The following is a 24494-nucleotide window of genomic DNA, read 5'->3' on the forward strand; positions in this document are numbered from 1 at the left end:
CCTTTGTGAAGATCTCATAGCAACTTGGAGACCTTCTGTATGAAGTCCAGCAAAAATAATGGGAATATGGAGGTTGAAACATGTCATTGTTTCTTCCCTCCCTCCCTCCCTCCCTCCCTCCCTCCCTCCCTCCCTCCCCCTTCCCTCCTTTCCTCCCTCCCTCTTTCCCTCTCTCCTTTAACTTTCTCCTCCTGCTCTTTTTATCTAGTGTTGGGGACTGAACCCAAGGCCTCAGACAGGCTAGTCAAGTACTCTACCCATGACATATATCCCTGGCTCAAGTAAGATTTTTATTCCTTTTCAGTGTCATCAAAAATAGAACTTGTACACACATTTAAAGATATCTGAATATGGGAAACTCAATATATTTTTATATCAAAAAGTATTTGACATTCATAAGCAAACGGATTGTGAAGGTATATTATATATCAAAGCTTTACACTAAAATATTTTTTTCTAAAGGAATCTTACTATGCTGTAAGAAAACACGAGTCTCCTTTGAAGCTTTCAATTATGTTTTAAGTTATTGCTGTGTCTAATTTAAATTTAATTAACTTCCTTTCACTGTTTCCAAAGGGTCGCTTTTCTCTCTGCATTTTCCACATCACTCTTTAATGACACAAATGGGAAATCCAGTTAACACCATATGAGCTACGATGTTCAAGGCAATGAACTAAATCAACTTAAAAACAACAATTACTGAATAGGACGAATCACGTATTTATAAAAAAATGCAGTTTTATTAGAGATTAGTAGTTTGAGATGGCCCATTTCCCAGCTAATTACATAAAACAGCAGTGGGAGAAGCAGGCAGGTAGAACACATGATAGATGGTCTCCAGGGTGACAAATACAATGCTTAACTATAAATTGGACTGGGTGGGCACCTCACTGCTTTGCCCTTCAAGGCAGCCCCTCCTATGGGGTAGAGATGGTGACTAAATCCCAGCCGTGCCCAGATATCTTCCTCGGGTATCATGGGGTAGGGGGTTGGCGGCAGAGACAAAAATGTTAATTCCAGGGCTCGTGTTTTGTTCCAGCCTTTCCTTCTCCTTTCTCCACATTCATAATTAACTAGCATGATTCCTAAAAGGCATAGAGCTTAGGAGAGACATCTGCGAGTCAGGGATGGGAAGCAGATAATAGGTATTCTTGTTTGGTGTGAGGAAATCTTGGAAGCTAGAAAACAAGAATGCCTTGAGGCAGGAAGCTCCAAAGTGAACGCAAAGGAAGAAGCATGAGGGATAAAAGAGATAAGAAACCCATTGTTATAGGTGGTGTGGTAGTTTGAATGAAGATGGCCCCCATAGGTTGGATATTTGAATACTTGGTCCCCAGTTGGCACAACTGTTTGGAAGGATTAGGAGGCGTGGCCTTATTTGAGGAGGTGTGGCCTGGGGATGGGCTTTGAAGTTTCAAAGGCTCACACCATTCTCAGCTAGCTCCCTCTCTGCCTCCCACCTATGGATGACGATATGAGCTCTCAGCCATTATTCCAGCGCCAGGCCTGCCTGCCCACTTGCCTGCCTGCCTGCTTGCCTGCTGCTATGCTTCCTGCTATGATGGCCATGGGCTGTAATCCTGTGGAACCATAAGTCCCAACTGAAAGTTGCCTTGGTCATGGTATCTCTTCATAGAAAACCACAATGGGTGGTCTGCGATAAAGAAGGGGCTGTGATTTCTCCTTGAAGACAGGACTGTGAGATCAGGAACAGAACAGGATTTCGCAGGAGGGCGCCTCACTGCACTGACAAGTATAAAGCATCACCCCACCAGCATTGCTAAATAGGGACCTCCACAGAGGTGGTTAGCAGCTGCCTCCTGGAGACATTACAGACCCAGCTGGAAACCGATGCTGGCAGGTTATCTTCCTAAAGTATCACTCCACCACATGCTAGAATGCCTCAGTTTGCACAAACAGGAATAATGTTTTCCAGGAATCTATATGAACCCATCAAAATGTGTGAACATATTTTACTAATCAATATCCAAGCTGGGGGATGGGGGTTGGTTGTTTGCAACTCTGATCTTAGCACTTGGGAAACTGAGGCAGGAAGACTGAGAGCTCCATACTTGCCTGGGTTACAAAGTGAGACCCTGTCTCTATAAACTGATCAACTATCTTCTGAATGCCCAGTATGTACCAGAAAAGGAGCTGAGAGGAAGACATACTCTGTGGAGTACCCCGGGAGAGCAAGAGGAGATAAGAAGTGAGCAGGAAGGAGGCTAGGAAGGTCAAGGTCATGACGGGACTCCATTTGGGGACATCAAGACTTGGATTTGAGCCGATATTGTGTCCATTTGTTCTCTCCTTGATATTGGGCAAGTTATTCAGTGTCCCGGAGTCTCAACTTTCTCAAATGCAAAACTGTAAATCATGCCTTTTTGGGGTGGTGGTGTGCTAGCTGGCCCTGTTAACATGGTCTTCAATGAGACTCCCCACCCCCTTGTTAGTTACAGGAATGATGGTCAAGAAGATTTCAAAACATACTCCGTATCAGCCCACCCTCCACATGTGTTGGGGTAATGTGTCAGCCCACCCTCCACATGTGTTGGGGTAATGTCCCAGCTCACCCTCCACGTGTGTTGGGGTAATGTGTCAGCCCACCCTCCACATGTGTTGGGGTAATGTGTCAGCTCACCCTCCACATGTGTTGGGGTAATATGTCAGCCCACTCTCCACATGTGTTGGGGTAATGTGTCAGCCCACCCTCCACTCGTCTGGGCCATGTTCTAACAAGTACATATAATTGCCTTTCCCATGGGAAATTTGAAGGGCTCCCAAGCAATACAAATGGAAAAGGCAGTTAGCAGAGTGTGAGCCATGCTATCCAAGGCCAAGAGGCACACCCAGCACGTGCAGCGTCTAACTGATGTGGCCTCCCGAATGTGGCAGCGAAGGAAGCCTGTGAGAAGAGCAGTCTCAGTAGTGCTGATTTTGTATGATAGAGTTGCTCCATAGGTTTGCTTTAAGATGTCCACTGCCAAAGAAGAGTAAAACCTACATGTTCACTGAGCCTCTCTTCTCCTCACCTACGTGTCTATACAAAGCTCACCACATCTATACAGTCGGTGCTCTTGGCCTACAACATGTTCCTAGCTCATCTTCATCTCTTCTATTCCCATTTATCTTTTATTATTTGTCTCCAAAAATATCTTGCCTATGTTCACAGAAGATCTCTCAGTTGTAAAAATTTATAAGCATCTATTTGCTTACCATCCCTCTGCTCTGGTTCAGATATGGAGCCCCCTCCCCCTGAAGCTCACGTATTAAAAGCTTAGTGTTTGTTTCAAGCAGAGTTCAGAGGTGGGCTTCAGGGGAAGTGACTGGATTGTGAGGGCTCCACCTTCACCAGCAGACTGGTCCACTGCAGACTCACAGTCTGAAGAGTCTATTGGGCAGCTGTGGAACTGTGGGAGGTGGGGTGTATGTAGATGAAGAGGGGCCCTGGGAGAGTGTCTTCAAAGGTTGTCTTGCCCTAGTTCCTGTTTACCATTCTCTCTTCTTCCAGGTTGCTATTAAATCAACACTGTCTGCCTCATGTTCAACACCATGATGTGTAGCCTTGTCTCAGGCTCTCAGCAATGAGATCAGTCCACCATGAATCAAAACTTCTAACAGTGGACCACAATGTGTTGCCCTTTAAACTGTGTGCTAGTTACTTTTCCTATCATTATGACAACATAGTTGATGAAAGAGCTTAAGGAGGAAGCATGTATTTTGGCTCATGGTTTCAGAGGGCTTAGTCTGTTCATGGTTTCTTGGTCCCATGAGCTTGGCTAGGACATCATAGTGGTGGAGAGAAGAGCAGAGGAGAAGTGTTCACTTCATGGATGACTGGGAAGCAGGGGGTGGGGGGAGAGACAGAGAGAGACAGACAGACTACCTCAATACACACTCATATACACACTCACACACACACACAAATAACACACTTACATATGCACACATCCTTGCAACTCCCCACCACTCACACACACTAACACACCATTAATGGATAGGTCATAATGACCAGTTTTTGATAAACTGCTAGTGTATTCAAAGAAAGTCTATTTACAAGCATCAGTACATAAAAAGCACTAGCATCTCCCCCTGACTTTGCAGCATGAGGTCAGAAAGCATCTCTCTCCATGTGACTGAGGAGGAATCGAAGACCAGGAGGTCCAGCTAGTGATTGGTCCACAACTTCTTGGCTTCATGTCCTAACCACACCTACTGCTCACAACAGTCAAGCATGACCTAAGACATTTACAGAAACTTAGAGACAAAGTTAGGTACAAATACCATGACTGATTTCACCCCGAGAAATGGAGAGTACTGGGAAGGGGTAGGCTATGGGTCAGCCTGTGTATTGTTTATGATGTTACTCATCACCTATCAAATCCCAGACAGTTTCAGAAATATGCATCATTGGTCCCTAAAAGGACAGAGGACAGGCAGAAAAATGAATTCATTAAAACCCATTACAACTTCTGGAAAAAGGAACTCAAAATACACCCTTTACTCAGGAAGGCTGAGTGCCCTAGCCTATTTAGGGAACAGCACAGCTTCCTGCTGACTAACGTCCACGGGGAAACAAATGCTCTAATGGTGCATTTCTTATCTTAGCAGCTAATCCTGGGCCACCATACAATGTGTACTTACTTTCTTAAAACGAAGCTGATGAACTGTTTTCTTGGGCTTCAGTGGCTATTTCTGTCATTTTTCAGCCTCAGGCTCTGCAATTTGTAGCATAATTTCTCACACGTTTTTGGTCTCTGAGAGGAAAAGGGCTGATTGCTCTCTCCCCTCTGAAATCTCTCTTTGTAACTCACTCGGATGAAATTACAGCTCATTCCTGCTAGAGCTTAATTTCATTTTCCATGTCATACTTGTGGGTAATAAATTTTCCCTATCCTTTGAGGGAGATGAACGTCTTCTTGGTCCATTTTAATCACAGATGCATGCCGGAAAACAACATCCCTTTACTACACGTTTTTCTTTAGGGATGATGTGACAGTTACCTTCAAAACCTTTTAGGGAGATTAAGGTTTTAAAATAGTGATTTTGTTTGATGTGCGCAGGCATGTATTTGTGCAGGTACATGTGTGTGCATGTGGGTTTCTAGAAGTCATAACTTTAGCTGCTGTTCCTCAAGAGACATCCAGTTTGCTTTTTGTTTTGAGACAGAGTCTCTCAGTGGCCCGTGGCTCGCTAAATAAGCCAGGATGATTGCTTAGCAGGCCCCAGGGATTTGGCTGTCTCCACATTCCCAGCACTGGAATTATAAACACGGACTATGCCCGCCCTACTGTTTGTCTCTTGAATTCAGGTCCTCACGTTTGCAAGGCCAGGCTATCTTCTCGGCCTACGACAGTGATTTTTAATTTCACAACTTGCCCTCAATTCTTTATGTGCACCTCAGTGATGTTCATTAGCTAGTAATCCGCCACACATGGACAGTAGGTACAGGTCTTTCTACCCACCAGCCTGTGGCCATTGAGACAACGTCATATATGGAAGCTCTCTCGAAAGGGGATTTGCTGATGAATGACCCCAACCGCTTGCTGATGTTTCCATTTTAATTTCTTTAGGAATCACTGAAAATAGGGTCAATATCTTAGTCCTTTCCAGTACTAAATACGAATGGCTAGTTTCTAAGTCTCTAACTTTTCAGAGACTAGAGAGTGATTCCTTGGAAATACATAACCATCTGAGTGGCCAGAAAATGAATATCTGAGAGGGGACCACTATGTTGTGCTTCTATTTGTCATTTTTGCAGGTGTTTTTGGTGTGGTATATGTCCATGTCTGTGTGTGTGTGTGTGTGTGTGTGTGTGTGTGTGTGTGTGCATGGATGCATATGCACATATATGTGGAGGACAGAGTTTGACGTTGGGCATCTTCCTTTCTCTTGACTTTATTTATACTTTTTTTTCATTTTGTTTTTTCAAGACAGGGTTTCTCTAGCTGTCCTGGAACTCATTCTGTAGAGCAGGCTGGCCTTGAACTCACAGAGATCCACCTGCTTCTTCCTCCTGAGTGCTGAGATTAAAGGCGTGAGCCACCACGCCAGGCTTGACTTTATTTTTTGAGACAAGGTCTCTTACTGAGTCCAGAGCACATCAGTTCTATTATGACTCTCCCATGGGTTCCAGGGATCTTCCTGACTCCTGTTCGGCCCCAGTGCTGGGGTTAGAGACATGCACTGTGGCATCTAGCTTTTACGTGGGTGCTGGGATCTGAACTCATATCCTCACACTTGGCTGGCAAGCACTCCAGCAACCGAGCCTGCTCTCAATCCCTGTAATTTCGTTTTTCAGACAGGGTTTCACGCTACAGCACAGGGTGGCCTCGAACTTGAAATCCTTTTGCACGAGCCTCCCTGGTGTCGGGATTACAGGTTTTTGACACCATGACCAGTTTTTCCCTATATTCTTTATCTGTATCCTACTTGATTGACAGCTGAGTTTTCCAGACTTGTTTGAATGGCATTCTTGGTGGAGGTGGGACAGGGAAGAGAGGATACAGCTTTTCCTTTCCCATTGGTGAAGGGGGTTCTGTACATGGGCCTCTCACTACAATAGGACCATTTCACATGTAAGCTTCCCCAATGCCTCTACAGTCAGTATTCAGTTTGAGAACATCAGACCTCCTGTTTTTGGCAACCTCTCTTGGACATTGATTTTCACAAACAAAGGTTCTCAGGCTGTTCTAGGGAGACCCTAAGGACAAATCCAGTCATTGTCCTTGTGAGCTTAACTGCTCACGAGAACCCAGGTGACAGATAATTAACATGTAAAGCAGGGGTGAGACTCTGAAGGACAATAGGGCAGGGGAGTGGGAGGAGAGCGATGGTGACAATATCTTATCACCTTAGGCTAGATAATGGTAATGGCTGGAAATCTCTCTTCCATCTCCAGCCGGCTCTCTCTGCACACCTACTCACCTACAACCGTGTGCTATACTCATCCAAATCATCCAAAGACAGTTGTACCACCAAGTCTAGAATTCAAGCCCACCTGTACGTTTCCCAATAAACTCTCACTCTGGTGCTCTTCACAGAAAAGGCATTTTAAAAGAACAGGTGGGAATGTAGGACCATCTGCTATTCTTGCTTTTTGTTGGAGAGATCATTAGAGCCCACTGCTGTGAATGTGCTGTGTAAATCGCATCTCATACCCAGCATGCTTGTAGGAGGGAAAATTCAGGGGGTGACAGTAGGCTTTGTTGGCTTTCTAGGAGAAGGTAGACACATAGTTAGTAGAAGGAATTCTAGGCCTGGGATGAGAAGACCCAGGTTCATATCCCTACTGTGATCATATGTTTTCTTCATTTATGAGCCCAAGATAGTAATCATACCCTTCTTAACACTGCAAGTGTGTGTGTGTGTGTGTGTGTGTGTGTGTGTGTGTGTGTGTGTGTACATGCCACTGCGCCTGTGTGGAAGTCAGAGAACAACTTTCAGGAGTCAGTCCTCTCCTTCCACTATGTGGGTCCCAGGGATTGAACTCAGGTCATCAGGCTTGGCAGCAAATGCCTTTACCTACTGAATCATTTCATTGGCCCAGTCTGCATGAAATTAGATTTGAAATGACGTGTTTTTATGAGACACATGGAGGACCACCCATGTTAGCTGTGAGGTTGTTTTGAAAGATGTTCCCGTGATGCCTCCTTAGCATATGTAAGTAGCAGCATGAAAATGTTTCACGTGCTTATGTTTATTACACTATCTGGAGCTCCTCAGATGATGGGGAGTAGAGACCCACCTTTTCCTTTGGTCAGACTAAGGCCTATGGTTTCTGTATAAATAAACACCACATGGGATTTAGAGACCTGATGGAGAGAGTCAGGCCCTACAGTCCACTGCTGAAGTCAGTAATATTTGTTTCCTTCTAGTTCCATGACCTTGGACAATACCTTGGGGTTTCCACTCTGATAGGGGAAAATCAGGATTTTATCTGCCCCTTAGTGGTATTCTGTAGCATAGACAAGCTCATTTAAGTGTATTAAGTTTTATCATTACCTTCAATTGCCCAGAGAGAATTCACAAAGGCCCCATCTAGGAAGCTAGGATGGGGTACTTTATGGCTATCTCCGGTTTTTATAGTTATTTGGTCAATAGGAAGAGGGCCAGTGAACACAAACCATGAGCACTAATGTCTATTTGATCCAGAAATAGCCAAATGCTTAATATCAAAGAGTTCTGATGTAATGGTTTAAGGTAGATCTGATGGCCTTCACCTGTTAACCCCCAGGGACGTTAGCAGGACTCTAGAAACCATTGTGACTCTTTAGGTGACCACAGTGCTGCTGAGTAAACAAACCATGGATCTAGGAGATATAACGAGAAAGGCTCAAGGGCTAGGTTGGAACCCGGGTATTAACGGATAGCTAACTGTTCTGGAACTAAAGGAGGGGGTGCAAATAGCTCACTAGATAGAACCCAGTATGAGTGTCCACTTAACCCCTAGAATGCCAGTCTGAGACACTGCGAATCGGGACTCTACACAATAGAATCTGGGTGACTCGTCATCATGCAGTAGCCACAGCAAACTCCTGGGCATTATGCTAAAGTTGCTTTTGAAGAGGCTCGGTAGTGCCACCCCGAGAAAGCCACTGTGGATGCTCCAGAACAGTGGTTCCCAACCCAGAGCCATCTTGTCCCCGGACAACTTTCAATGTCCAGAGAGAGTTTTAATTTCACAGCTGGAAGAGATGTTGCCGTGTACATAGGTGTTGTCTTATTTCAATTTTCTGCCAGCTGCCTGGCTGGCTTGCCCACTATGCAGGGAGGGGGAGTCTTGCTCACAATGAGATCAACTTGCACAGAGACTATATCACTGCCCCCGGAATAGTAGTTAAGGCTGGAAAACACTATGTGTGGGTAGCACTTAAGGGTAAGTCTATACCTGAGATCAAAGAACTAACCTGAAATAGGAGGTTGGTAAATCTGGCTTCCAAGAAGCAGGGGCAAATGTTGAGCCAGAAAGGCATGAGATTTTGAAGATCTCTTCTATGGACAAGGAATACTTTCCCCCAGAAATGTGTTCATGTAATGACATGTGCCTTCCCTCTGCTACAAACAAAATACAACTTCAAATCCATGCCAGCTTATCAGGGAGTCACACTGAGACCTTAGGAGTTTCATTTTGCTAAGGCAACAAGTCATGTCTGCTATTTGCCACAGGGCACCCAGATTTGAGGGTGAAACATTACAAATTTAAGCCAATGCAGTCAATATGTATGTCACACTGGTAAGGCTGAGAGGAACCGTGGGACCACTAAGTTCAGGGCCAAATATTATTCTTTAGAATTTCCTGTGACCTTGAGACAACCTGAAGGGAAGCAGCTAATGCCATGAAGTGGATCTGCCCTAGGGCTTTAAGTTGAACTGGTTTCTTTTAAATGTTCAAAAACAATCATGAGATCATTGAATTTTAGAGATTGAAGGGATTTTGGGGGGTATGCTGCAGAGTTCAATTTCTTGTGTTCAATTTAAACAGGATTCCTTTTTCATTATTCTCAGCAGGCAACAATTTCATCCCTAGCTAACATGTAGAAGCAAAAAGAGATAGTATAAACAAATAATAAGTTATGTGTCTATATTTATTAGCATTTCAAACAAAATATTGTCTCTTTTGAGACAAATTTCCCTGTAGGCCAGGCTATCCTGGAACTTCCCACAAAGCTGAAGATGACCTTGAACTGGCACTGACTCTTAGTTCCACCTCTGAGGGCTGTGGTTATAACCTGTTCCTTGTTTCCCGTAGTGAGGGGATCGAACCCAGGTCTTTGTTGATGCTAGGTAAGCCCTCTACCCACAGAGCTAGATTCCTACCCACATGTTTTATTTCTGTGTGTCTGTCACAATGATTGGCATTCGTGCTCAACAGGAGCTGCCAGGAGCTGCAGATGACAAGGACCTTCCTAGGGTAGGGTGACCATGCTTCCTCCAGACTGTCTGTATTAAAACACGTTTACCTCATATTTGAGCTGAGGTAGAGCCATTCTGCTTTTAATAACTTTCATATCAGTATTAATAACTAACTTCAATATGTGCAGGGTGAAGTTATTGATTGGGACAGGCCCTTCACATATCACATGAGCTGTATGGATGTGTAGGTACTAGTGAACCTGCTGGACTGTTGCTGTGTGGATGTGTAGGTCACTAGTGAAGCTGCTGGACTGTTGCCGTGTGGATGTGTAGGTCACTAGTGAACCTGCTGGACTGCTGCTGTGTGGATGTGTAGGTCACTAGTGAACCTGCTGGACTGCTGCTGTGTGGATGTGTAGGTCACTAGTGAAGCTGCTGGACTGTTGCCGTGTGGATGTGTAGGTCACTAGTGAACCTGCTGGACTGCTGCTGTGTGGATGTGTAGGTCACTAGTGAACCTGCTGGACTGCTGCTGTGTGGATGTGTAGGTCACTAGTGAACCTGCTGGACTGCTGCTGTGTGGATGTGTAGGTCACTAGTGAACCTGCTGGACTGCTGCTGTGTGGATGTGTAGGTCACTAGTGAACCTGCTGGACTGTTGCTGTGTGGATGTGTAGGTCACTAGTGAACCTGCTGGACTGCTGCTGTGTGGATGTGTAGGTCACTAGTGAACCTGCTGGACTGTTGCCTTGTGGATGTGTAGGTCACTAGTGAACCTGCTGGACTGCTGCTGTGTGGATGTGTAGGTCACTAGTGAAGCTGCTGGACTGTTGCTGTGTGGATGTGTAGGTCACTAGTGAACCTGCTGGACTGTTGCCTTGTGGATGTGTAGGTCACTAGTGAACCTGCTGGACTGCTGCTGTGTGGATGTGTAGGTCACTAGTGAAGCTGCTGGACTGTTGCCGTGTGGATGTGTAGGTCACTAGTGAACCTGCTGGACTGTTGCTATGTGGATGTGTAGGTCACTAGTGAAGCTGCTGGACTGTTCCTGGCAGACACCTTACCATTTTGTTCCTGATTTTCTTCCTTTCCCCTGTTTCTTTCCTCCTCCTCCCCGTCCCTACCCCGAGACAGGTTTCACTGTGTGGTACAGGCTGGATTTGAACTTGTAATCTTGCTCTGCCTCGTGAGTTTGGGGTTTACAGGTATGCACCGTCTCTCCTTTCCAAACTTTCTTAGAGGTCTCTAAGAAATGGTGCTGAGGCTCTTCCTCACGTGTGATTACAACCTTCTATTATCACTCATTTATTCTCATTTTCTACAGCCAACCTTCTAAAAACTTGGAGCATTAACTGCCAACTTCAGCCCCTTTTCATATGGAAAGTCTCATTCACCCATTTGGAGAGAGTGTACTGCTACTTCCTCTGAAGTGACTAGAATGTTCTCTCCCATCATCCGGCCACCCTTCTCTTTTAGCTAACAGAGAAGACTACCCTGAGGCGCCCCTCCCCTTAGACGGCTGAGAGTCCTCTTGTAAGCATGGCTGCCACCCTGTACCCTTTGCAGATGGACTCACTCAGCCTGACCTTCCAGGGATTTCAGGCTCTGCTGAGACAAGCTATCCTCTCTGTTGTCTTCATTCTCTCCCAGCACCAGACACAAAACCGGCTCCACAACAGCTACTCAGCAAAGAATTGTTGATGGACCTTCCCACGGCTAGGGGCTATGATTAGAATATGTTCCCCCAAATCCATTCACTAGAAACCTAGCCCCCAGTGCAGCCATGTTGAGAGGTAGTTAGATCATGAGGACTCAGCTTTCATGAATAGATGGTCATGATCAAGGTGGTAGTGTCCTTATGAGAGGTCATTCATCATAAAGCAGATGGAACCCCATTTCTCACCCTTGACCACTCTCACTCTCTCATCTTCCCCTTTGAGATGACTCAGAAAGGAGGCCCTTGCTGGATGCTGGAACCATGATCTTGGGCTTTCAGCTTCTGGAGCTAGGAAAGAATATGTCCCCGTTGTTTGGGTCACCCCGTCTGTGGACCTCTCGTGGCACCCCCTGGCAAACATGTATATGAACCGCCGAGTGGGCTGCACTCTTTCTCTGAGAACTGCGGTGGGGAGGGGGAGAAGGGGAAGGTGCCAGGTGGGGTGGGACTGCAGCAACATGGGTGAGGGCAACAGAGGTCTGGGAGAGGGAGTGTCAGGAGCAGGGGGCAGGGTGGCTGATGCAGACACCTCCACACGGCAGAGTGGACAGGATTTGCTCACAGTCAGATGTGGGGCTTGCCATGGATGACCCTGGGTTTCTGTGTGAGCAATGCTAGGTACAAACCTGCCTTTAATCAAGGAAGAAAAGACTTCTTTAAAAACACAGTCCTTTGAGGATCTTTCTAGAATCCCTTCATATCCCACTTCATTTTGCCAACAGGAAATGAGAGCACAGAGATCATCGAATGGATTGACCTCAGAAAAAGTGAGTGGCTGGCCAAAATCGAAAGTCCAAGTTCTACCAGGAATGCCAATTAGATCACAGAGCTTACTGTAGAGTGAAACTAAAAAAAACCACCGCATAACACTTAAAATGGTAAAACGTCACTTTTCAAAAAGACGAGAACCACCTATGGAGAGAAATAAAGACTATGTAATTCAAGGAAACTGGTGAAAGTGTGCACATGCGTGTGTGAACACACACACACACACAGAGTCTCCAACAAGATTGGATCAAATCCATTTGCAATGTGCCTTTTAGAGGCACCGGAGAAAAATTTTATGTGCTATATAATTTTGATTAATGCTCACTGCCGTTTATTGGACATTTATGGTATGCTGTGCAATGATATGACTGATTAGGACTGATTAAACCATTTGATCTTCACAAAGAGCCCTAACAGGGCTGGTCTGTTAGTGTTATCCTTGTTTTATGGATGAGGAATGAGAGCCTGTTGAGGCAATGCGACACACTTCAGGTCCCACTGCTGATAAGCAGTGTGTCTGAGATACAGATCCTGATTCTGGAACACATTCACTTGACCATGAGGTGAGACAAATATGAACCGTATTAGGCACTGTGGATAAATACAGACCATGCAAGTTTTTATTTCCTGTGCTCTATGCCCTTACCCCCAAACCTGGTGAGCCTAAACTATAAATAAACTACATGGCAGGGTCAGATGGGTAAAAATCTGAGAAGATTTAAGGTCATCTCAGATAAACATGCACAAGATGTCAAGAGGTCTAGAAAAGCCCTTATGCAGAGAACACTATAGGTATTTTGAAAGATTTGAAAGCGTTTCCTGGGAAAAAACAGACCAGAATTGAGGCTAAGGAAGTCCGTGTTACACAGGGAAAGCTTTATCACCTAATCAAACTATCTCCAGAATGAGAATGAGGGATTGGAACTCATCAGAGTCCCCAAAGCAGGGATTAGAAGACAATCAGAAATGTGATATGGACAGGGGTTAGTTGTCTATACTGCCTTCAAGTTCCCTTTCACAGGCAAGATGACTATTTATACAAAAGTACGTGTCAAAACCCAATGCTGTTTAGTGCCTCATTTGATTCCCACGGTGACACATCATCAGGATCGGATTACAATTCTGCAATGATGCTCTACACGGGTCAGGGGACAGTGATGACACCACTGTGGGAAGACTCACTGCTCTTCCCAAGCACAGCTGTCACATTAGAAATAGTTCTTCTCCTTGCAGTATTACTTGGGGTCCCTGAAAACTGTCAGGCGGACAGGGAATAATTCCTTTTCTGTGAGACTTGGACAGGGGAAGGCTGACACCATGTTGGAAGTTTCAGGTAGTGAAAGGGTGAGAAGCATTGCCTCAGACAACAGTTCTCTTGTTACAGGACAAAGAGGCCTGTGACCTTGTTCTGCTCTCAGAGCCTTCCCCAACTCCCAAAAGGCAATGTGGATGCTTAAAAATCTCTCCAATTTGTATTTATTTGGGAAAAGGATTTTCTCTCTCAGGACATCTTGCCAAAATGGTGGATGTGTTGATTCTCTTTGTCCTGCTGCTGCTGCTGCATGAAGGGACCCTGTGCCTTGGCCTGCGTGACCGTTGAGGAGGCACAAGGAGGCGGCAGGGCCCAGGGTGGTGCAAAGTGTGTAGATAGTCCCTGTCTCCTCTGTCTGCTCTCTTTTGATTCATTTTGTTAAAGATTCCAATCCAATACCTCTAATACAGAGGTACCATGGCTCTAAACTTGAGGGAAACATTCCACAAATACCCACAGATACTGTGAAATGGCATGTTTGAAGTGAAAATATGTTTAGTAATACCATAATATGCTATTTCCAGTATGTCTCTTTAGAAAATCAAAATTTATCTGAGTCACAAAAACTTATACCCTGAACGGTGGTCGTAGGAACCCAAAACTCACACGGATTGATGTGATTAAGGAAAGGACTGATGTCTTAAGGAAACAGCTACAGGAGAGAGTTAGGACGTGGGGTAGAAAGACCCAGGCTTGAAGGCTTGCTCCCTCAACCTGCTGTACAGGACACTGATTTTTAAACACGTCTATGAAAATAACAATTCTTTTCAGAGTCACTGTGAAGGTGTATGAGTGTTTTCCTGCATGTATATGGAGCACATGCGTGTCTGGTGTCACAGAGGCCAAAAGGGGGCACCAGATCCCCTAGAACTGGAGTTACAGACAGTTGTGAGCTGCCGTGTGGGTGCTGGGAACCAAATCCAGGTCTTCTGCAAGAGCAACCGGTGCTTTTATCCACTAAGCCATCACACCAGCCCCTCCCTGAAGCATCGATTTTTTTTATTTCTTTTCATTTCCAATCTATCACAAATGGATGTTTTCATAAAATGCAATAAAGTTTTTTTTAAATGAAGCCTTCTAACATTCAACAGACAAAAAGATCCCATCTAATTGCTATAAAAGTATTGAAAAGTGTGTTCTTAATTTCTGCAGTGTGGGTGCAAATGGGTAATGAGCATTTTGTGAGGCATCCTTTGAGTAGGTGGCATTGGGGAACTTACTCAACCTTTCCTAGTTCCTTTACTCAGTTTCCCTAGTGATAGATATGGTTGACAGTGCACATGTGTGGTATTTCAAGGTGTCACTCCAAGTTTAAGCTATTATTGCCCTCATTAACAATACTGGGAGTTGGAACCAATGGCAAGGGACCAAGGTAAATTTTGTTGTTTTTCTTTGGCAACATGGTAACTGTTATCAAAAGAAATCAAGTCAGAACCGTTAGAGGCAACAGCTTCCCTTGGAGGTAGCTATTTGCCAGCATGTATCACTTGGCTGGGAGGCAGAAAGGTGACCCACGGTAAACCTGTGTTTGGCTCTCTACTGTAGATGTACACTGAGTCTTCTAGACCACGATTTTCCCATCTGTGTATCGCAGTAGACAGCCATCACTACCCTTGGCGATAAACCCCCTCACCTCAGATGGAAACACTTTCTCCCTGTCATTAGGGAGCTTGGTTGAGCAGTGTGCCTGGGAGTCGTGTTGGGAAATCCAGACATCAGACACAAGGTAAGGTAGCTGTAGTCCCGGCATTCCACCATCAGGAACGGTGCCGTTTAAACCATTTTCAACACCACAGAACATTCACAAAATATAAAATTATTCTCTCCCCATTTGCTCACATCAGGGCAGGGGAGACCATTATTAATGACCACACGTGCACATTATTTCTCAAAATGGCCTAAAGTGAGCATATGTGTACATGTTACTCCTGTGTGTGTGTGAGTGAGTGTGTGTGTGTGTGTGTGTGTGTGTGTGTGTGTGCGTGTGTGTGTGTGTGTGAGCAGGCCGGTGATGTCATTCTTTAGGTACCTCCCACTTTGTTTTTTGAGACAGGTGTCCCTGGCCCGGAACTTGCCAAGTAATTAGGCTGGCTGGACAGTGAGCCCAAGAGGTCTGCCTATCTCTGCTTTCTCATTGCTGGGACTGCAGGCATGTACCATTGTGCCTGACTGTTTTTATATGGTCTCTGGGGATTGAACTTGGGTCCTTATGCTTGCAAGGCTATTCCTTACCCACTCCTCATCTTTTTCAAAAAGTAAGCGTGATTACTCAGTAGTTTGACAGTGGAAATGTACTACTCCCCATACCTCCCTTAATACTTAAGTTTGACATGACTTTCCTCGGAAGCCTTTTTATGTTCTTCAAAGGGAAAGGAATGAGGCTTCACACTCTATCATCCCCAGCCTGTCCCACTCTCAAGCCATCCCCTTCCCACTGTTACCTTTCCAGCCTCTGCATGGTCATAGCCAGTGTCTTGTTCAGCTCGTCGATCATCCTGCAGCCCGAGGGGTGCATGGGCAAGGTGCCGGTGGAGGACGGGAGGTGCTGGCCATGGCTGCCATACTGCAGCTGGTGCTGCATCTGGGATGGCAGGACGGTGTGGTGGTGCTGGGCCACGGCCTGCTGGCTGCTCTTCTGGGCTGCGTAGGATGCCAGGGAGAGCTCCGGCCCCCCTACGGGCATACAGATCAGGACTTTCTTTGGAGGTAGCGGAGGCGACAGTTTCACTGGCAGACAAGGCAATTTCACAGGGGCGCCAGGATCTGCAGCAGAAGGAGGGTGGGAAGCAGATGTGAGATGGGGAGCATTCGATGAAACCCAGAACATCCTGTGTGTGCACCTTGGGGCCACAGCCACAGAGATAGGCCTCCTGGATACCACGCATCAACTTAAGGCCTCAGCAAAGTGTGAACGCTACTCAGTGAACATTTACTAACTTGTTTCCTGGCCAGACTACTCTGGAATCTGGAGGGGATGGGAGATGGGTCTTAGGGCCCATCAACCAAGGCTCCTCAGCAGCCCAGGTAGGGTGGCATCAGGAAGGTGTGTGCCAAGGAAACATGAGCTGATAAAGAAACCTTTCGCTGGACCTACCACGATGACTACATTGCCACGTGGGCGCCACTACACGTTTGTCATTGTTAAAGTAACACATCCTTTCAGCTGACAGGGCACAACTTACCTATACTGACAGGGGACAGAAGCCAATACTATGTTCAAGTCCCTCCCTACAAGTGACCATGCTGCCATCCTTAATTCCTTATCTGTCACCGAGAAGTTGCTTTATGAGACTTAGCGGTTGCAGAACCTGACTCAGGCCCACCAAGTAGGGGTGAGGTGTGAGCATTGTTGCTGGGTTGGTGGGCCCACTCATGACCAACTACACTAAGTTCAAGCTGTAGGGAGGGGCCTTCAGGGATGGAGGAGTTCATCATACACACCTCACACACACAACTGAAGGTAATTATATACTTTCCCAATAACTTTGGTCATGAACAAAAGGTCGTGCACAGCAAACCACCAGAAAGTGGCCCCTCTGGCTAAGCCCAGGCTTATGAACCAGCACTTGGAGAAAGCTGAGGGAGGAAGATTGCAAGGTAAATCCAACCTGGGCTACAGAGCAAGACACTGGCTCAAAAAAACAAAAACAAAAGCAAAAAACTAAAGACCCCCCCCAAAAAAAATCCAAGAGCTTGGTAGATTCGGAAGGACAAATATTGTATATTTTATCTCGTATATGAAGCCTAGATTTTAATTTTTATATGTGTGTGAGAGTCTGTATGTATGTGCATGTGGTGAACATGTGTGTGACTGTGTGTGCATGTATTTATGAGCATGAGTGTGCATTTGTGAATGTGTGCATGTGTGCCTATGTTTATGAGCATGAGTGTGTATTTGTGGGTGTGTACATGTGTGCATGTATTTATGAGCATGAGTGTGCATTTGTGAATGTGTACATGTGTACATGTGTTTATGAGCATGAGTGTGAATTTGTGAATGTGTACATGTATGCATGTATTTATGAGCATGAGTGTGCATTTGTGAGTGTGTGCACGTGTTTTATGGAATAAGAAAGAGTACCATAAAGTGGGAAAACACTTTGGGGGATAGGAAGACACAGAAGGGAGGGTAATATAATACATAATATATGTCATGAAAATGAAAGGGAAACTGCTGGGAGGAGGCGCAGTAAGCAGGGAGGAGGGGGATTGGGGAAGGGAGTGAGAAAAAGGTCAACAAAAGTCAAGTATACTTGAAAATTCTGTAATTAAACCTATTACTCTGTATGCTAGTTTTAAAAAACTAATTAAAACAAACAAACAAAAAACCCAACAGTAACCCCTGCTCTCCCAAGGGCTGTGGACGTGGCTCATTGGCTCTGGGTTCCACACTAGAGCAGCAAAACCAAACTGAGAATAAACACAAAACCAAACACTGAAGAACGTCACTTGTCCCATCATGGTGGCTCTCAAGACTTAATGTATTCTGGAGTAGAACCAAGCCCTTGGTTCTGGGACAGTGTCATTAACACTCCCCAGACACAATCGACATTGAGAGGGGGTCAGGGTCAGACAAGCTCTCAGAGAGCATTCTGGGAGAGATCTTGTAGTCCTCTTGCTTGGCATTCTCTGAATTCATCTGGCCCCAGAGAGGGTGGGGCTGAGCTCGTCTAGGAGAGTCACGTAAGGAGGGTGTACCATGGAGGAGTGCAGCCTCCTTGTCGTGGTCCTCAGTTTCTCTCCACCTGGTGTCTGTGCCCTTCCAGCTAGCTCATGCTGGAGCACAAACAGGACTGGGCTGCTCCTCAGTTTAAAACTCATCCAAGGCCTCCCACAGGCTGTCCGCTGCTTGGTTCATGTCTCCAGGCCCACACTTCAAGCAGTCTGCCTGACCTCTGCTGTGGATGAATGCTTCCTTGGTACCCAGAAAGCCTCTGGGCAGAGTCACTTGTGTGACACATACCACTTTCCTCCAATCGCCTTCGCTCACTTGGTACCCCACCAATTCAGGTCTCCACCCTCTGCCAAGTGGCTTTTGTGCTCACTCATGATCTCTGTGGAAGTTGCTGAGGTCTTCCTCAGCCTCCTCTGGGTTCCTTTCCTTCAGCACATTGTCTGCTGTGGAACAGGAAATAAGTGCTACGGCTCCCCTCCTCTCCTTGGAACCCAGTGGTCCGTCCTCAGCACACCCCTTGCATATACCCTACGTTCCCGACTTCCGATGTCCTTGACTGCCTGAGGCTTCCATACCCTGAGCCTTGGTATATTTCTTTCTTGTGGTTTGGGATATTCTGTTTTGTCTTCTTGGCCAATTGCTATTCTTGTCTTCCAGATCTAATTCAGAGAAATCCTCTCCCAAACTTACTTGGCTCGTTGTATTGTGCCTTCCCCACTATACAGAGAATACACAGGGAGTTGACATTAACAATAACAGTAGTAATGAGGGTGACAGACATTTAAGTCAAGCTCAGATCAAGTGGCTTTTATCTGAAATGCTTGGAGCCATTAATATTTCAACATAGATTGTTCCACATTTTAGACTATGAACACATACATACATGTATTGGGCATGGGGCCCAAGCACAAACATGAAATTCATTCACATTTCATATATTTCTTTATATACAGTATTAAAAATTTTTATAAAGATTTGTTTTAAGACTATGAGTGCATCTTTGTGAGGCTATTGCATGTGTGTACAGGTACCCTCTGAGGCCAGAGACATTGGATCCCCTTGCAGCTGGAGTTACAAGCAGTTCTGAGACACCTGATGTGGGTGTAGGGAATCTAACTTGTGTCCGTCCCCTGCAAGGGTGGTGTGCAAGTTTAATTGATGGGCCATCCCTCCAGCCCAGTTTCAGAGATTTTTAAGTAACATTGTCCATGAAGCAAGGTTCCTACACAAATGAACCATCAAGCAGGATCACGTGTGGCCTCACGTCTGCACTAAAAAATGTTGGATTTTCAAATATTTCAGATTTTGAAGGTTTAGATGAGGAATATTTCACTTATGCCATGCTTACTAACCATATGCCAGATACCACCATTCTAAGTGATTTTCATACAATAAGCAATGTAATCAACACCTCATGTTTATGTAACTGTCTCTTTACCCAGAGTACAGCAAACAGGTTCAACTTACAGCATCCTTACCATCTTATTCAAGTACATCTCTTGTTAGCTAAGATCACTGACACAGCTTTTTAAGTTAAAAATCACTTATATTTAGTGTGTGTGTGTGTGTGTGTGTGTGTATGTGTGATATGTGAAGGATGGAGAGGTATGTGTACCACAGCACAGGTGTGGAAGTCAAAGAACAACTTTGCAGAGTCAGTTCTCTGCTTCTACCTTTATGTGGGTTTTGGTGGTTGAACTTGGGTCTTCAAGGAGCGGGGCAAGTGCCTTTACTCATGGAGCCATTTTACCAGCTCTGAAACCTTTAAATTGACTTGAGCATTTCTGAAATAGTATTGACTAGCGCATAAAATAATATTATTCAAGGTATGAAAAAACAACCAAACTTTTTGAATGAAAAGAGGTATCTATCTCCCTCCTTGTGTCGTCCCCCCCCCCCAGTAGATGCTGCAAATGGCAGCACACTTCTACTCCCTCTGCCCCTGGCGCCTGCTGCAGAGCAGTTGCGCATGTGCATGCTCCTTGGCTGGGTTGGAGCTCTGCTGTGTCTGCCGCCTGCGGCTTCATCTTCCCTGAGATATGATGGCTCTGAAGGGAGCTCTCTCTCAGGAAGGGAGAACAAATACTCTTGTTTTTACACATTCAAGTAAACACCTTTTTTCAAGGTAGAGTAAAATATGAAATAAAATCCAAACAGAAGAAAGCCCGCTACGCCAGCAACTGAAGTTAAAGGAATTTACATATGAATACTGAAAAAAAAACTAGCTTGAACATTTAATTTTTAAAAATGCTTTTCTTTCAAGATACCAGCTTCTGGGTATGGAAGGCTTGGGAAAGGCTCGCTTCTAAGCCTCGCCTTCAGAGCTCAGGGGCTGAGGTGAGGGTCTCCAATGGAATCTCCCTGTAAACAAGTGCCCAGAGATCAACGGAAGCCACACTGTGCAAGCATGTCACAAGTTACAGGGCTAAGAAGCAGAACCCTTGAGCTAAAAATGTTAAGATGCACAACATTATCAAAGCACGGGCAGCTTTTAGCAAAATGCACAGCCATCTCCTTCGTGTTTTGTTTTTTAGTCTGCACATGACTTGCGGACACTGGTAAGACATAGAAACTGGGTGGCACCGTGCCCAGTAGGTGTGAACTATAGTTCTCGTTGCTATCACCATCACCACTGCTGAACACTTCCCATAGGAAGCCCTCTTCTCAAGGCTGGCCTAGGACACTCATATGTTTTGGGCCTCCCTTCATCCCAGCAGTCCACCACAGTTCTTTTTTTTGACTTGTTGCAGATACTGTTTGTAGTGGGTAGCTGTGATGTGTTGATCAAATCACACCGAGTGTGGCCATCTCCTCAACATCTTGCTAACCATCAGGAACTGAGCCTGGTACATAGTAGATGCTCAATGTTGTTTTGTTTTTCTCCTTATCATGTCTACAGGTCGGTGGGAAGGGGTGGCACCTGGCATCCGGCTTCTCTTCCACGATTGAGGTCCAAATCAAAGTGTAATTAATATCTAAATGGGCCTGAGAACCACCCTCTAAGGCACTTCCTTTCTCAATTCTGTCCCACAACAGATGAAGAGTGCGTCAAGACTTGTCCGAGGAGACTTAGCTAGCTGCTCCTCTCAGCACTGAGCCGGCTGGCTTCTGGAGGTTTCTGCTACAGGCTGCGGGTGGAGCCGACTGGTGAAATCTCTACTGGTAGAGAACTTAGAAAAGCTGGGCTCTAACTCCAGCTTCGCCACCAGGAACTCTGCCCAAGACATTCACTCTTCCCATCCTCGCTTTTCTCACCCCTGCAAGGGCTGGCCATATGACCTATCATGCAGGTTTACTGCCAGGAGTAAATAGGTTAATACATGCAGCTTTATTGTTAGGTACTGAGGGACTAAGAGGCCTGAGCTGACTACCTAGGGCTGAGTCACCTCTGGGCATCCTCCACAAGGCAGCTTTGCCTAATTTACAAGGTCTCCAGACCCAGTGAACAGAGGGTCTATGATAAGAGACCCCCAGTGAAGTCCCTGGTGTGCCACCAGAATTCACCAGTGCAGACCTGACTCTGCAATCAGCACCACGACGCATTCCCCGCCTCACCCACAGCTTGCTTTGAAAGTCAGCTACTATATGACCTTGCTCTGGGAAATGCATCATTCGCAATGTTACTGTCAGGAACTCTTGCCACGCCTCTGAAAATCCACCAATGCTGATGCTTCCCAGCCTGAGGTGGGACAGTGGGCGTCAAGGAGGCCCTTGAGGTGCCATGTGCTCTGGCACTACACTCTCCAGCAAGCGGGAGAAAGTCTTGGGAGTGATTGGAAAGAGGAGATGTTCTCTGTGATCCAGTGTGTGACTCGGATGTGCATTGCACCTCATGCTACAAAAACCTAGGGGGACAGAATTAGGAACTGAGGGTTTGAACTTCAGTCTCATTAGCTGGGAAAACTCAGGGATAAAATTGCTTCTCATACCTGGATAGCGACTGACTGACTGAATCCCTTTGCATCTACTAATATGTGGCATTCATCCATTCTGCCAGAGGACACACTCTGCCGCTGGCATTTACGATGACAGATCTGGGGCTGCTGGGAGATGCAGCCCTCCTTGCTCACTCATTTCTGGAGCCAGACTGATTGAGATGCAGCCGATCATAAAGCTGCCTCTGTGGATGGAGTTGGAAGAAGCAAAAATGACCAGTTCCAGGAACACGGAAAATCAACCCAAACTGTGAGTGTCACAGAGCCTTAAAACTGGAGAGGGTGGTACTTCCAACATAACAGCTCTGGTTTATGATTTCAGACAAAGAAATGGAAATGGGAGATTATTTCTGCTCTCAGTTCTCTTGATGGCGGACTTCAGGCCATGAATGTGAATCAGTGGAGGATAAATGAACCCACATGGAATATCCCTACTCCCAAAACCTGAAAGGCTCACACATCTGAAATATTCCACACCTGACCTTATGTGATGATGGATCAAAGTGAAAAGTCATGCTCACTGAAAATACTGTATACAGTTACCTTCAAGCTATGCACACAAGGTACATATGGAATAAATGAATTTCGTGAGTCTGTCTGGACTCCATCACCAAGATGATTCACTACATGATATATATGAAAATATCACCCAAATCTCAAATAATCTCTAAATCTGAAGCACTCCTGGTCCCAAATGTTTCAAAGGAAGGGCATTCAAGCTGTCTACTTCCAGCCTCTTTTCTCACACCTACCAATGAATTTTTAAATTGGCACTTGTAAGTACTGATGTGCAACTACTGATGTGTGAGCAGTGCTCATCAATGATAGCTCTTGGTCCCTAATGCACAAAGGTGTTGGAAGAATTTCTCAGTCATCTGTCACCTGGTTTTAGTATGTTAGATGCTCTGGTCTCTCAGAGATACAAGTTTTCTACCCCAAGGCTTAAGAAACCCATTAGACACGCACTTAGGACTGAAACTATAGCACTGCATCAGTGCCTGGAGGAGAGAGCTCACAGGAACATCATCAATTTCTTCAATACATGAGCCTACCCCAGGGACTTCATGGTAGCCTAAAGTCTTGCTTTGGTCAAAGGGAAAATGTTCTGACTGACCCCTTGTAGGGACCATTGATGCAGAGGGAAGTACCCCACATTCAATGCCCCACATCAGGCCAAGATATGGTAACTGTAGCATGCATCAGGCATTTGTGACTAGTACATCCAGAAACCTTCCAGATCCTGAGGTTGAAGGCCATTATAGTAGACACCCACAACAGCCAATGAATTTGGTTTAACCCCTTCCAATAAGTGAATACTTTCATTCTCAAATTTACTTTCCACAATACCATCTTGGGAGGATGACAATGAGGATTATCTCATTGAAAAGAACTGATGGGTAACAGATAAGGGTCACTCACCCACTGAGCCACTCAAGCATGTCACCCTTGCAGGACATGCAATTCAATTAGATTCTTTTTAATAGAGTTCCTGGTAATAGCCAGGTGACTCCTCTCCAGGAATTACCATTGAAATAAAGGCAATCATGCCAACAAATGTGTACTGAGAAGGTGTGTAATTCTTTTGCTAGGCATTGCAAACCACCTATAAAAAAACACATGAGCCAGGCGGTGGTGGCACATGCCTTTAATCCCAGCACTTGGGAGACAGAGCTAGGCAGATCTCTGTGAGTTTGAGACCAGCCTAGTCTACAGAGCGAGATCCAGGACAGGCACCAAAACTACACAGAGAAACTCTGACTCTAAAAACCAAACCAACAACAAAAACAAAGCCAAACAAACAAACAAGCAAACAAACAAACACCCCCAAACACATGATACTATTCATTTTCTTTATAACGATGGATGAGTGCTAGCATTGGCAGGGGGAGTTTGATAGAGCGCCACGCCTCTGAGCTTTCCCCAGGATAGGCAAACATCATGGGAAAGGTCCCCAGGTGAACAGCAGGAAGGAAATTCCCCTTCATGGGGGGCTGTGGAAGGCTGCCCTATGTGAAACAGATAAGAACTGAGAGGGGATTTGATAAAAATCACAGTCACCAGGATGAGCAAAAAACATGCCCATCTCTGCATAGAACACTAGACACAGAAGATGCAGCCATGGGGAACAGAGCTTTAAATTTAGAGCAGATAGAAGAAAACAATACACAGAGAATATAGGGATCTACTATAAGGAGGATATACACGGTGAAGGTATAAATTAGTTCAAACCAG

General features: G+C 45.5%; 1 protein-coding gene across 2 annotated transcripts in view; it reads right to left on the bottom strand.

Annotated features, from left to right (window-relative positions):
• Phactr1 (phosphatase and actin regulator 1) overlaps nt 1–24494 on the bottom strand; it is a 285223-nt gene that overhangs the window by 46661 nt on the left and 214068 nt on the right. For both annotated transcript variants that reach the window (XM_059263123.1, XM_059263120.1), the window contains exon 6: nt 16094–16415. In XM_059263123.1, the coding sequence (XP_059119106.1) occupies nt 16094–16415 (322 nt within the window). The remainder of the gene's footprint in view (nt 1–16093; nt 16416–24494) is intronic.

The sequence above is a fragment of the Peromyscus eremicus genome, chromosome 5 (assembly GCF_949786415.1).
Source record: "Peromyscus eremicus chromosome 5, PerEre_H2_v1, whole genome shotgun sequence".
Classification (NCBI taxonomy): Eukaryota; Metazoa; Chordata; class Mammalia; order Rodentia; family Cricetidae; genus Peromyscus; species Peromyscus eremicus.